We start from the raw sequence: 15,332 nt of genomic DNA on the forward strand, positions 1-15,332 counted from the left end.
ATAAACAAGAGTAGTCTGGTTCTTTCCACAGCCTGTTACTTGAAGCCTTTAGCTTTGTCACATCTTCAGGTTCAGTTTACTTTCATCACCATGAAGTGGTATTAACTTTAGAGAAGTTCTCAGGAGAATGATTTGGGAATGAAAAGTGATCTAAAAGATGACCAGGCTATCAAAGAAGACTGCATTGGCAGACCTGAGATCAAGACATTTTTCTTCCTCCATAGATAACAGAGCCCTCTTCTGAAAGGCCTGAAAGAAAAGTGTTGACAAAGTCCTCACACATTTTTCTTTCACCAACCAAACTCCTTCTTGAAATTCTAAACAGCAAGAAGCCACCCAGTACATAATTATGGACTACGGTGCCACAAGTGTGTAACTATAGGAAATTACAGTGGGGCCTACAGAGGTATCTGTGCTTCTTTGTAGTTCCACGAGGAACCAGTCAGTCCTTACAGCAATGCCAGAACTGCATGTTGATGCACTCTGTTAATACCACATTTATGTATGCAAGCCTGATAAAAAGTGTGGAGTGACTCACTAGACCATTCAACAAATAAGAAAATGAGTGGGAAAAATTATACTTACACAGCAAACATCCTAGGACTGTGTACACAAAGGGCTCATTGCTAATCTTGTTAGCAACCTTGCACACCTTTTGTAATCTATAAAACAAAATCACCCACAGCAATAATGAATCTCAGTTGCCAGATACCCTCAAAAACCTGCATAAAATTAACTGTAGATTTCGTACTAGAATTTCAGGCAGTCTACACAGTGAAACCATTCTCTGATGGATATTCATGAAACGATGTGCGTAAGATGGAAAATTATATTCTACCTTATCCTAGCCAGAGCTCTAGAGGAAGTGTGAGCGATGCAATTAATTTTCTACCAGGTAGTTTCCTCCTAAGATGTAGAAGACCAGATTCAACTTCCAACTTTAGTTGAAGGAATTTAACTCATTAACTGGGAGGCTATTCTAAGCAGCAGATTATAAGATAGTTTGAGGTCAGACTCTTTCAAACTTATTTGAATTTTATTTTCCAATTAGAATTAACATAGATGGAAATCCGTATTTACCATGTTTAACTATATCTTCTACTCATCAGACTAGATATAATAGTGTCCCACTTGCTGTCTCTCTGGTGTCCTTGGTTCAAATGACCACTTGGTTCAAATGGGCCTTGGAGCCATTACTGTGCTTTCTGATGGAAAGATCTATTTGGTAACAAAAAATACTTAGGTGCAATTTTCTTCTCTTGCTTGATAAGTATTTTAATAAAACTTAATAGAAATGGTGCCAACCAGCAAGAGATTGAATGATAACCTGTGTTCAGGTCTTCAGGGAATGTTTGTACAGAATATAACCATGTCAGCAGGAGAGGAAATAATTCATCCTCAGACATCCTATGGTGACTAAGATGTCCCTGCAAGGAAACGCCAAACCCCTCTAAAGAGAAAAGAAGAAAAGATCCTGGCTATGATAAGCCTTGATAGCTCTTCTAAGCCTGAGTGCTGGGTAAGGTGGAGACAGTTCTGAGGATTTAGCTCTCCTTTTTAGATAAGCAGAACATTTCATGTTGAATGAAACTCATATTATCTGCTTTGTGTTTGGTTAATATGAAGTATTAAATTATTACTTACAGGCTGGGGTTGAGCAGTCCCTTGTGTTGTGATACAGTCGATGAAAGTGCTTGCTACACTCTGATGAAAACGTGACTGGCCCTGTCCAAAAGTAAGCATGAGTTAATCATAAACCTTCCATGTCAGTGCTTTGCAGCTTCAATTAATGTTCAATCTCTTTTTGGCTAAAATTATATTTAGACTTTTGCTACACCTTAAATCATTATGCTGCAACTCAAGTATAACAATGCTACTGAAATAACAGAAAGAAATATTATTGCTATGCTATTATGCTTATGATCTGAACAACAGAAAAGTGGCCCTTGAAAATGATGGACTGACTGAGCCTTGAAATTCCAAACTTAACAGTAAAAGTCCTTACATCATTAAAAAATAGAACAGTAAAACTACAAAAGAGTTTAGTTTGCTCAGTAGACATCAGTGGTCTAATTCAGAAGGAATAATGTAGATGGAATGTGAGTATTATTTCTAAAGATAAATAAAGGCAACATTTTAAGCAAATAGGAGTTTCCATGACCTGGAAAGATGAAATAGTTTCATGTATTAATGCTTCTAATTTGCACATAGATGGTTTATGAAGTTCTTAATATACAATATGGGTGTTTAGAAAAAAAAAAAAAAGATAGCTGAGTAACATCTAGGAACCTGATCTCCTGTTAGAACAGTCCTAAAAAGAAAGGGTTCAGGCATGCAGAGGGCAGGATGTCAATGTCTGGGTCAAGCAAACTCCTGTGTGCCCAGGATGTGCTGTGTTCTGTGCTTCCTTCTCTGGACATACAGTCTGTGTTATTATTTGATAAGACTATATAGCTACTGGTCTCTAAAACATGGCTCAAAGGTAACAAACTGCCAAAGAGCCCTTCCTTAATTGCTGATGGTCCTGGGAAGGTATTATTGATGGCATCCAAGTTAAAAAGGGGAGGAAAAAAAAGTAGTAATTGCACCATGCAACCTGCTTAGCAATACTACCACTGTTACGATGAGTTTCCTGTGATCTGGACAGAAAACACTGACATAAATTGACAATAACGGAACAAGACTAAATTTATTTGCATCCTCTAAATTCAGCGCAAATAGAAACCCTGAATAAGAAGAGCTTGTTTAAAGCAAAGCTACCAAAGGATCCATACGAAACACTCTGTGTTAACTAACTTTGCTGTCAGAAGAAGACTCAAGCTTTTCTGGGCAAAAATTATTTATTTCACAACTTGTAAGGTGGGTTATCAGCCTGGTAAAACGTACCAAGCCACTTGTCTCTGGATAGTGGAGCCAAATGACCACAAGCTTGAGAGAAGATTCCTCTCTATGACAGTGAACACACTTGAACGTGAGACAGATTTTACAGTAGGATGTGGATTTCATGAGATTTTTCACCCACAAAATAAGCTTTTCAGCAAACTCACAAAGCAGCCTTTGCAACTTTGAACTAGAAGATTGTTGCCATTTTTTATCTGAGGGAGCAGTTAGTCTCAAGAAAAAGTATGCAACTTGAAATTTTCCAGGATATATGGAGATAACATCAGCTTTTGTCACTAAGTAAATTCTGTGTCCCTTCAGATAATATATGGTTTTCTACTCTCTTCCCTGCCATCAAAAATAGGCTGTTAATTTTATTTGTGCTTTATAGAGCACTCCGTGTCAGCTGGCTTTTCAAGCTGAATTGATAGATAGCTTTATGACTCACAAGATTATTTATGATTTTTCCTATAGTTGAGGCCTGTTACATATGGTTCTTATTTGGCTTTAAAATGTGCCTAATATTCTTGGCATACTGAAAGTGTACAATAATTTTCTTAACCCTGAAACTGTAAAGATAATGGACTGTAAAGATAATGTTGACTTCCCCTTCTCTGCTCTTTCACAACTTCATTAGTTTAGAATGTTCTAACTCTTGAACTAGTAAGGACTATAACTGAACAGTTTACTTAACTAAGGTTGATAGAAAAAGGATTACAGGATTACAGTTTGAACAGAATAAAGAAAACCAAAGTTAGGCTGTATTTTAAGAAAACGCCTACAGATTACAGGATCCAATAAAGCTGTGAAAAAGAGGCAGAAAACCCCATCACTGAAGATTTTAAGAGCATATTAAGAAAAAAAAAAAGGCAAAAAGATGTAGGCACAAATTCTGAGCCAACAAAGAAATAACTTGTAAGAATTTTGAAATTAATCTGCTTTACTTATTCATTTCAGCTAATGTTAGTCAAATAATTTCAGCAATTTTGAAGGCAACTATTCATGCAGAGAAGGAATATTAATTTAAAGAATGGCTCCAGGCCTTCAAGTATTTTTTGCTCTTTTTTTTTTTCTATGATTTAGTATTCTCAAATACCTTTTGTAAAACTCATGGTTGTTTTTCACTGCTGCTTTTGAGTAATGAAACTTGTTCTGTATTCATTATTTAGCTTCCCCAGATTCTTATGTTGAGCTTTTTATGGTAGCTAAGCAGTTTTGCAAAGTTACAGATGAAAAGGAAATGGATTAAGTACTAATATAAGCAAATCTTTCTGTCTGTCCTTCCCAGGAGAGGAATTTCCAGTATTTCTGTGCTACACAGGATAGCATAGTTGGAATCTCTACGTTTTTCTCATTTCTTTCTCATATGGACTGGAAATAGTAAACTTCATGAGTACTTTTGTTTACTGTAAGAGTGAACGGCCAGCTGAGTCTGGCATGTTTCCTGTAAATGCTGTTAGGCTGCGGCTGGCAGAAAGATCCTTTAAGTTGTGCTTATCCTACAGGTTTGAGGACACCTTCCCCATGCAAAAGAGACAAAAAGTTCATTTCTTTCTTGACAAGGATTGTCTGAAATTTCCAGCAAAGAGGAAATGCATAATTATTTCCAATTCTCTTTTTCATGCTCCTACTGCCACCCAGTTCTCTAGCTTATAGTTTCAGTAACTCCACTAACATTGAAAATCACCAACAGATTTGCAGTGTCATACACTGAAACCTTCACTTTTACAAATTACAGAATATTTTGAAGTGGAGAGTAAAGAATCAGTGCAGGCATCTTGTTTTTGATAACTCTCTTTACATGTATTCAAAGGGTACAATATTTTTCCCAGTAGTTACAGAGTCCCAAACATAAGTGCACTATACAACTCTAACTCAGTTTTTAAGTGCTTGACTGTAATTATAATAAACTTCCACATTTGAAAGAGCAAATTATTTTTCTGTTAATTTAGTTGACACTGATTTAATCCTTCCCTTAGTAAAATAAGTGTCCACGTGTTTAAATCATAAGAAAGAAGACAAAAAGTGTTTCCTTGATATAGTGAAAATTTAAATGGCCACATAGGTCTGTTTCTAAAAGATACATGCGGTCCAATGAGAAGTTTTAAAATTAATGAACATGAAAATAAATACGTGAAGCAACAATAAGACGATAAAAATGAAACAGCAAGTTTTACCTTACCATGTTTTGAAAGTTATTTTAACCTAGATTATTCAAAGAGACACTCAAACCTCAATGTAATTAGGGTTGTTTAAAGAATTCTAGTCCTAAAATATACAATTTAACTTCACAAATGTTAAACCTGGTGCAGAACCTCAGAAAAGTTAATGTGACTCTTGTGGCTACTTGGAACATGCATATATACGAAAATGAAGAGCAAGCAGCTGCCTTACCTGTAAAATGTTTTATGAACTTGTCTTTTAGAGTGGAATCTCTTGGAAAACTTTCTGAGGAGAGAAGAAAAAAAATGTAACTGTGTAGTACAGAAATTACAGTAAAAGCCATGAAAGCATAATATGCTGACATGCCTGCTGAAAAGAGGCCAAAGAGCTTCCCAAATTAACAATGAAATTAACCGGGGGAGGGAGAGGGCTGGTAGTGTTAACCAGTGAAATGTTTCAGGCAGCTCACAGATCAATACCAAATGGTCAACCTACAACACACTACCTGATATCATTTCTGCACATCTTAGGTTCTGAGTTGGACTATGATTTTAGAAAGACCACAAACAATATAAATACATCATCATGTTATGACAAGTATTTGAGTACCTGAACAAATTATGTCAAATACCTTGATAAATGCAAACCAAATACTGTATTTTGGGTTTTGAAATAACAAGTACTTATCGAATCATAGAATAGTTAGGGTTGGAAAGGACCTTAAGATGAACAGAAATGTCTCCTACAGAGCAGCTTAGACAAAGGCCATGCATATTTTTCATTGCACTAATAGTCAAAAAGCAGTACTCCTCTTCTGTGAAAACTGCTGTGAATTTTAAACTATTCCTTTTCCATATAGTTTTTTTTTTTCCAAAAAGTACAAGAGAAAGTACAAGTCTTGTAACAGCTGAAGGAATCCGGTGGAACAGAACTGGAGCTAACAAAAAAAAAAAACCCTATACTTTTTTTTTTTTTTTTTGCAATGAGATGCTGCCTTTGGCTTACAGCAGAAACTTTTGATGCAAGTAGATATTCCCAGAAGTAGTTCAGTTCCCCTCAATATCATAAATTTTCCACTGGAAAAGTGGAAATATTTAAAAAATTATTGGGTAACTGCAGTTATTACTTCAGACAGTAACTGTACATAACAGCTGCATGTTATGTTAAATTCAAAAGAAATACCTTTCTTAACACTAATACAAGGAACATGATTAACTTGTATTATTAGGAATTGCAGCTAAATACATTTATTCACTGAAAATATTTCCTTACCACTAAGGTAATTTTGAATAGTTTTATTCCCCTACTTTTTTTTTTTTCAGTTAATTCCCCATCTGAATTAACATTTAGATCAGAGGAAAGCAAGCTCCCATTCTTATTATAGGAAGATGTTGGTTATCTGCCAAAATAAATTCATACCACAGGCTTTAGGCAGTTTCTCAGAGGTCACATAAGTATGTTTTAAGGCTGGGATCTTAATCTAAAATGCTGTTAAGCTGAAAGTCTTACTGCAACTCAGCCAGGTTAGGCTGAGTTACTTAAGATTCCTTGAAAATCTGTTTTAACTAACTTGTTTCCTTACTGCAAATGAAATACCATCCCTTCTCCACCAAGCTTAGAATTTTACTGACATGAAATGTCAGGTAGTTTAAAATTATACAAAATGAAACATATGAAAAGCCAAAAATCATGAAACAATCTGAGTGAGTTTTGATGAGATGCCTCAAGTGGACCAGTACTGATGAATAACTGAAGTCTAGTGAAGGTTGGGCTAGGAATAGGCCATTGTTGCTCTGACAAAGAACATTTAGACCCTTTTAGAACATTTAGTCCTTTCAAAGTCTATAGAATTTGCTATGGGAACAGTAGCTGCCTTTTGCCCCATAAAATGATTTAGGAAAAGTCTGTAATAAAGTATACAGCCAAAACACCAGCCCTAAATGCACAGAAGGTAAAACAGGATAATGGATTTGATGCTCAGGCAAGGAACTAGGCATTGCAAGCATAAAATTGCAGCTGCAGCTGTATCAGTAAGCCTGAGAAGGAATGCTGGAGGGTCTGCTTCCCACGAGTAGTCTACATCAGCCCAAGGTTCACACCAGCCTGGCTACGCCTGTCCCAGTAGGGAAAACTAGGTCAGTCGTGTGTTAGAAAGTGGCTGAATGATATTGACTGCGTGCCTGCTCCTCCCCTGCTGTGGCTGCCATTCCGCCAGGCAGCAATCAGCTTTTCAACATGTGCCCACGTTTCAGCTTTCTTCAAGCATTCATTTTCTTCATAATACAGTGCATTTGCTTGGTCAAACACAATCAGTGAGCCTCTAGCCCTCCACAAAGACAACCTAAGCTCATTTGTATAAAAATCACGGGCAGAACAGGTTACTGGAACACTTCAGTCCACTGGCTCTAACAGCAGGGGCAACTCCAACTGAACTATGAATTGCCAACACAAGGCACAGTAATTTTCTTCCGTTTTCCGGCAGCATAGCCAAGCCCTCCTATCTGTATACTCCAACTGTGAGGCTGAGGTCTCAAAGGACTTAGTATTTCTATCAAACTAATGAACATCTTTTTTGCACAGAATATGTATCACTGACTTCTGACCAGATCACACTGCATCCAACAGCAGGATCTCAAATCCATATAGGATGCTTTTATAAACTGAAAGATCATTATGATAAAACCTCTATGCTAGCTTTCCCTGGCATCTAACAAGCTCATAGTTACTGCAGTCATGTTTCATGTGCTACCTATCACTTATTAAGACAGATATTAATTAATATCCATTCTCACAATGTACGCTCACATCCCCACAATGCAAGTTAAATACTTTTGACATATTAATTTCACAAAGGAAAAGCAGAAACAATATAATAAGACAGATAGGCAAAGCATTACTAAAATTAAAACACTTGAAAGTCACACTGGGCAAAACCACAAAAGAGTTTATTCAATCCATTCTTGCCTCAGGACTGTATTACAAAAACTAGTAAAATGCAGAAAGTATAGAACCCATGAGATACAGTAACTCACTGGTTTTAATCAGAGGGGAGAATATTTGGACGGTAACAGGCTTACAAAACCTGCATTGCTCCAGAGAAAGTATATCGGAGATTAAAGGCACTTGTGCTATCCATCCTGGGTTCAATCCTCAGTATATCTAAGTTTATAATAATAAATAATATTAGTTTCTTAATTTTCCTTCTTACGGTTTCTTTCTCATTTACATTAAGATCTTTATGTCTGTTCTTAGGTAACTACTCATCTGAGGTAAAATGTTGCTCATCTTACACCCCTTCCACAGACAGCAACAGCCATAGACGACCATTAAACGGTGCTAGGACCGATTTGCTACTGGATCTTCTATCTAAAATGCTAAGAATATTTATAGCAAAATCATAGAATCATAGAATCAGAGAATAGTTAGAGTTTGAAAGGACCTTAAAATCATCAAGTTCCAACCCCTGCCGTGTGCATGGACACTTCCCACTAGACCAATGTCACCCGAGGTTCTTGTCCAACCTAGGGACAAGACAAATTTAGAGAGTTTTCCAGCTCTGCTTGTCAGGCAGAATGGTTAAGTTTATACTGCAAAGTTAGTTCTAAACCACTCATACTGTTAATTTTCTCAGATGTGTCTGAGTTTTATCCCATGCTGAGATAAGTGAGATGATGAGGAGAGACAGCAAGGTCTGAGCTAAGAAGCAGTGAGCCACAGGTGCTCTGGTTCCCCACTCTTGCATTTTGTTGTGAGCATTCCAAAGTTGTTAAGCTAATTCCCTAAAAAATTATTCTTTACAGTTTTCAGTTATTCAGCACCTGCTAGCTGACATAAATGTTTAATTTTTCACTAATATGGACACAATTGTTGCAGAGAGGTAGAAGAATAAATAAAGCACAGCCTGGAGCTCAGGCATGGGCTCAACCTGCAATGTAAGACACAGTTGCTTCACCTTGGATGAGGCTTTTCACCTTTCATGCTTTCAGTTTTTCTGTGTTTTGTCTGTTCTGACTGTAAAGCTGTGACAGCAGGTGCTGATTTTTACCCTGTATTTGCACTGTCTCCAGCACCATGTCGTCATTATTGTGCCAGGAAAATTCATGTCCTGCTGGATTATAAATAACAAGAGCTGTATTCACAGCACTGAAATAAGCCAAATCCACACAACAGTTTGTTGGCTTAGCCATGAAAACTCCACATCCTCAGGTGATATCACCTTGGCATTAAAAATGAAGATCTCAATTTGTTTATGCTCCCAAAAGGCAGCCTTTGCTTATTTTTAGCTTATTCAGAGAAGCAGTGTACATCAGCCAGCAAAAATTCCTCCTGCTCTTGGTCTAGTGCACGTCTACACCAGGGGGATCTACAGCATTTCACTGCAGGCTGTACTGTAGGCAAGCACAGGAAATGCGAAGCAGCACTGTGTTGGCTGGGTCACAGAATGACAGAATCCCAAGGGTTGGAAGGGACCTCAAAAGATCATCTAGTCCAACCCCCCTGCAAGAGCAGGGTAACCTAGAGTACATCACACAGGAACTTGTCCAGCCGGGCCTTGAATATCTCCAACGTAGAAGACTCCACAACCCCCCTGGGCAACCTGTTCCAGTGCTCTGTTACTCTCACAGTAAAGAAGTTTTTCCTGATGTTCACATGGAACCTCTTATGCTCCAGTTTACACCCATTACCCCTTGTCCTGTCACTGGACATCACTGAGAAAAGCGTAGCTCCATCATCCTGACACTCACCCTTTACATATTTGTAAACATTGATGAGGTCACCCCTCAGTCTCCTCTTCTCCAAGCTAGAGACCCAGCTCCTTCAGCCTCTCCTCATAAGGGAGATATTCCACTCCCTTAATCATCTTTGTAGCTCTGCGCTGGACTCTTTCGAGCAATTCCCTGTCCTTCTTGAACTGAGGGGCACAGAACTGGACACAATATTCCTTTAATCTTTGTATGTAAGAAAAATACAAATCTTCATCAATAGTCTCTTTTAGTAAGAATATTCATGCACCTGAGAAAAAACTAACAATGACAAAATGCAAAGCAATTTTTAATCAATTACTTAAAACACAAACCCCAAACTTGTAAAGCATTTGTGGAAAACTCCTCCATGGCAGGTAAATGTTTCAGGGAAACATAAGTGTATCTGAAAAAGCCATAAAACCAGAAATTACACCAGTTACCACTATACACTGTCTGCCACCTAAATTGTATTTGCCGGATTTACTTGCAGGTGTTAATGTGCCTCCTGCAACACACTTCTACTGCAGTATTTAAAGCTTAGCATTTTTATACCGGTTTAATAATTATCCATTTTTCTGAATATCTAGTGTTATTTACAATATCCACTGTATATTGTACAACATTTCTTGAAATGAATGTCTCAGGATGGATTAACAGGCATTTCTTGGTTTCATCCAGTTCAAGAAGTTACCCAACAGAGTCAGGCAGTTCAAATTATTATAATTGGGCAGGAATTTGTTTACAATATAATGTTTAGTCCAAGATGTAGCCAATAGCAATGATAATATATCTTACTATATCTTACAATACGTATATGATCTGATTTGGTTTTTATTCACTTCTCCTAAAGCTATTTTGAATTAATGGAATTGTCTGTTCTTCAGAAGGAACAATGCTTTAGAAATAGTCTTCTTTCTTTGCTTTTTATTCTTCTTTCTTGGTCATATTTTCTCTTATTTTACAATCTTTTCCAAGTCAAATAGTTTTAATACAAAGCAATACATTTCAGCGAGTCTTGCATTACCAAACTTGTGATAAATTTTAACTAAGCTAATAGCCTAAATTTTGCACAACTGTGACACGTACATCATTAAGATGAAAATCTTAATTCCCATGTATTTTGTTTAAAGTTATTTTATAACTATGGCATTTAGAAAACAAATGTCTTGTGCAATTTCTTTCTATCTGTAAAAAGAAGAAAACTGTCAGCAGTAAGATGCAGCTGACTCTTCTATTACAAACACAGATGCAGGCTTCTAAAAATATTGGTTTAGCATGAAATTAGCATGTGATTTTTTTCTTTTTTTTTTCTTTAAGTCATTTCATGCCATGAAACCGTTTACAGCACAGTATGTGTTAATAAAGTTTTAAATAAAAGTGACATTTCAAACGACAAGATTCTCCAAAGCTTCAACTTAAACAAAGGCTACATTTGTTCATAGTAAAGGAATAAATCTTGCAGTGGTTGAAATACCATGCTTCTACAAATATTGGAACATTGTCAGCAAAACTATTTGAGTACTTATATAGACAAGTCCCATTTATTTGGACGGAGCTTTTCTTTGGTAGAAACTCTCCACAGTACCTGAAGATGGCAACCCTTTTCTAACTGTGACAATACCACAAGGTGAAGCAGCAGTATGTCTGCAATATCCAGATGGACTTAGTTTACACACACACACACACACAAAAATGCATGGTGATAAAAGTGACAGCAAAACCTTTCAAATCTAAATTCATAAAGAAATTGATAAGGTGTCAGAAGAATTTAAGCAACAAACTAGACCTGAACAAGAGAAAACTAGCCAAGTAAAGCAATGTAATATAAAGATGAGTGAATGGAAGGATACTGCAATGCCAAGATGAAAGTATCCTCAGCGTAACTGAATCAAAAATATATGAAATATTTACAAAAGCAGTGCTAAAAAAAAAAACCACCACAAACCATAACACAAAATATATTCAGAAATTTTAATGACCCAAACCATCCTTCTTCTGTATGACTTAATTTACATCTGTAATAATTCCTATAAATGTTGAGAAAGGGTGTACTGCCTCAGTTAAAAAACCCAAACAGGTTTTGCTAAAAATCAACAATTAAAATAGAAAACTGCAATGATAAGGCATCGTAGTGGAGAAAAATGTTAACATTCATTGATAAGAGTACATTATGGTGTTGAGCAAAACGTAGGTGTTTGACTACAGTGTCATACATGGGAACCCCATGGTAAAATACGCTGTGAATAAATGGAGCATCAAGCATGCAGCTAGAGATCTGACCCAGGCATTCCTGCTAAAGGTAGATAGAAATATGTGGTTACAACTGTGGGCAATTGTCACAGGAATTCAATCCCACTCCCTGGCTATGGCATTTGCCACACAGTGGTTTCACAGTGCTCAGGAGAAGAGCTCCTAACAGCACCCTCAGCAAGAAGAGTTGAATCAATTAACATATACTTCTTTCTTCAGTACTCTGACCAATTTAAAGGGCTTAATCTCCTATTTTCATTATTCTACTTTGACTGTGACCAGGTTGCACAAAACCGCTATTTCAGGGCATATGGCTTGTCAAAGTTCTTACATGCAAAACTGATGATTTCCAGCAGCTTTGGTCAGAATGGTATTACTTTCTGTTCTGCAAACAATAGCCATTTTAATAGAGATTGAAATGTTTCTCTAGATCCTCATGTAGTGTCTCATACAGCACAGAAAGAGCGTATACATTGTTGAAAATGTGTGACATTTGTATTCCCTACTCAGGCACCATCAATTGATGCTGGGGTCCATCCAAGAGTTCTTGAAATCCTTAGTACAATTTCTGGTTGTGCTAAAACAGTTCACAGACTTATATATTTAATGCATTTTCTATTGCAGTTTCCCATAGGGAGGCAAGAAAAAACATTGCTTTTGTATAACAGAGAGAAACTCCTTCCATCATTAACATCATAAATCATTAAACATTTTCTATTATTTGTGTTAGAAATAACTGCCATATGAGAAAATATGTACTTAAATGATGCCATTTAATTCTCTAAGCCTCCTCATCTGTGGTTTCTACCAGATAAACTGTATTTCTGCTTTTGATTTGGTCTTTTTCCTCCTGTTTTACATAATTAAAAGATTTATAATGATTTCTAATTGTCTTAGTAATTTGTTTGCTTATACACACACACACATGCACACACTGCTTTCCCCCAACAGATCTGCAATTCATTCCTTTAGACAAGGGAAAATATCTATTTCTGCCCGCAGCATTCCGAGACGTCAGTGTGTTACTACTCCTGTTAAGTAACACACACAGTTCCCACTTACTGAATACTTTTATTTTGAGACTGTGATGTGTACATACTAAGTTCCACAGCGCATAGATGGAAAATGAGTCAATGCCTCAGACAGACACATTCCTTTCTGTATGCAATACCGCTGTTTGAAATTCAAACCTTACCGGATTCTTTCAAGTGCTTTCTATCCTGTCTGCTCTAGCAGGTGAAAAATTATCTGGTATCTTAGTATTTTCTGAAAAAAAAAAAAGACTTAAATAAACCCCCCCCAAAGCCTCAAATAAACCCCCAAATCCACACTGCTTAGCTTCAGAGATGAGAGCTTCTGCTCAACAGAAAATCCTGAATTAATCTACAACTGCATACCACTGCCATCTACTGAATGTAGAATATGCTGAATGTACTCATGCATACCTTTGTGCTCTGAGAGTAGAGTTTACTAGGCTTCCATTTACTCCATCTAACAGGACCCTTTCAGTTCTCACAACGCATTGTTCTCTAGAGCTTAAGGGTTACAAATAGGGTGCAATTAAGAAATCATAATAAATTACTTGGCCAATTTATCTTCTGCTTATCTAAGAGCAGACATAAACAGTATTCTGATTTCTTTGGATTTATTTGCCATCCCTAAAATCTTTGTTCAGTATTTCAACTTTATTTATAGAGACTATTTGGAATGCACATTGTGGTATATGCTTGTACCTTATTAGTCAAGTCCTAAAATGCTAGTTCTGCTACCACATCAAATAAATGCTTCCATGCTTATTTACTTGTCCAGGTTTGAAATGGTGCTTCTAAGGATACTTAAACTAGTGACTGAATGTTTACTTTCCCTGGTCTTCATTCCAGCAATATTTTTCTAATGTAAGCATGGCAAATACTACTCCTTTTAAATGCTGAGTAATTGATACATCCTCAAATTCTCCTAACTTTAGTTATGAATACAATAACTGGCATTATATATATAAAATTAAATGTCTTTATTCTTCAACATTCATCAGAAACTTGAGCAATAAAGTGGGCTATGACATCAGGTCAATTTAGAAGTACAACAGTATGACCCCAAAAAGAAAGCCTAAAAGGTCTGCTTTCGTTATGCCTGGTAAAGTTTACATTGTTAGTCACCACTGGTGAGATCACTACATTAAAGAAATCAGTGTAATTCTTAAATGTACTAAAAGATGGGCATAAAAGGAAGCATCAGCTTCAAAAATTGAAGTCTGCCATTTAGTCACAATTACTATTTTTACCTCTCTTTACTCTGCCAATTCATCACATATACTGCCAACCACTCAGTCTTATCCCAGAGTCTCTACTCACCTATGTCATATCTCCCTTACTCATCCTTGTAAGCCTTATCTACATCAGTTGCTCTCTTAAACCCGGGAGCGGAATCATATTCACAGGACATTCATAGGATAGTAATCACAATCTATTTAGTTCTACCAAAACTGCAGTATTGCAAATACTGAACATTTAAAAAAATGCACAAAATATTGTACAAAGGGATTCCTGACAGTAAAAAACAGAAGAGGACACCTTTTACAAACCATAGTAAATTGAGAAAATGAAGAAATTAAAAACATATAAAAAGCAAAGGCATACTGCTTTCCTAATTCATCATGCCTTGTTTTTGTGTGTAGCACTATATGTTTATATGTCCTCACAATATTTGTTTTCTGGATTGACATTTGTGCACCACAGTTTGGAGTATTTCAAATTTTTAGTTCTTCATCCTTTGTTTGGAATGGAATTTTGTTTTAATTTTTTTTTAGATTTCTATAAATAGTCTTGAAGTAGTCTGAAGTGTTGCCTTTTTATAGTGAAGAGGATCAAATTCCACTCTTACTGACTGCTGTGTAGTCCTCCTCACCCATCAATACTCATTGCAAGGAAAGGGGCTTTGGACCCACATATTTTGCTGTATTATTATTACAGAGACTTTCAGGTAGGTACCAAAAAACCAGATTGCTAACGTTAGACACTTGATTTCAGTTGGATTTATAGCCTTTATTTAAGTCATGGGGCAGTAAGCAACACTTTTATAAATAATATGGAAGATTCTGTGTATACTATAATATAAATAGTAACACAAAAAAGCAAGGCTAATGTGACTTGGACCTTTCTTCAAGAAGAAAAGACTATTTATTTATCTCTGCTATCTAATAAACAGGCAAGACAAGTCTTACATTAGCTAGGCACATTTCAGTTCTTTGAAAAGGTTATGAACAAGATTCTAGGATGTGTTGGCTGAAATAGCACA

At 36.5% G+C, this 15,332-nt stretch overlaps 1 protein-coding gene across 1 annotated transcript in view; it reads right to left on the minus strand.

Moving 5' to 3' along the window:
- Positions 1–597: 597 nt before the first annotated feature.
- Positions 598–15,332, minus strand: part of ALKAL1 (ALK and LTK ligand 1) — a gene marked incomplete at both ends in the record, with an annotated part of 32,345 nt that continues 17,610 nt past the window's right edge. Inside the window, 3 exons of the mRNA XM_080610354.1 lie at positions 598–662; positions 1,645–1,725; positions 5,275–5,328. Of these exons, the coding sequence (XP_080466480.1) occupies positions 598–662; positions 1,645–1,725; positions 5,275–5,328 (200 nt within the window). The remainder of the gene's footprint in view (positions 663–1,644; positions 1,726–5,274; positions 5,329–15,332) is intronic.

Source organism: Psittacula echo (assembly GCF_963264785.1).
Source record: "Psittacula echo genome assembly, chromosome: 2".
Taxonomy (NCBI): Eukaryota; Metazoa; Chordata; class Aves; order Psittaciformes; family Psittacidae; genus Psittacula; species Psittacula echo.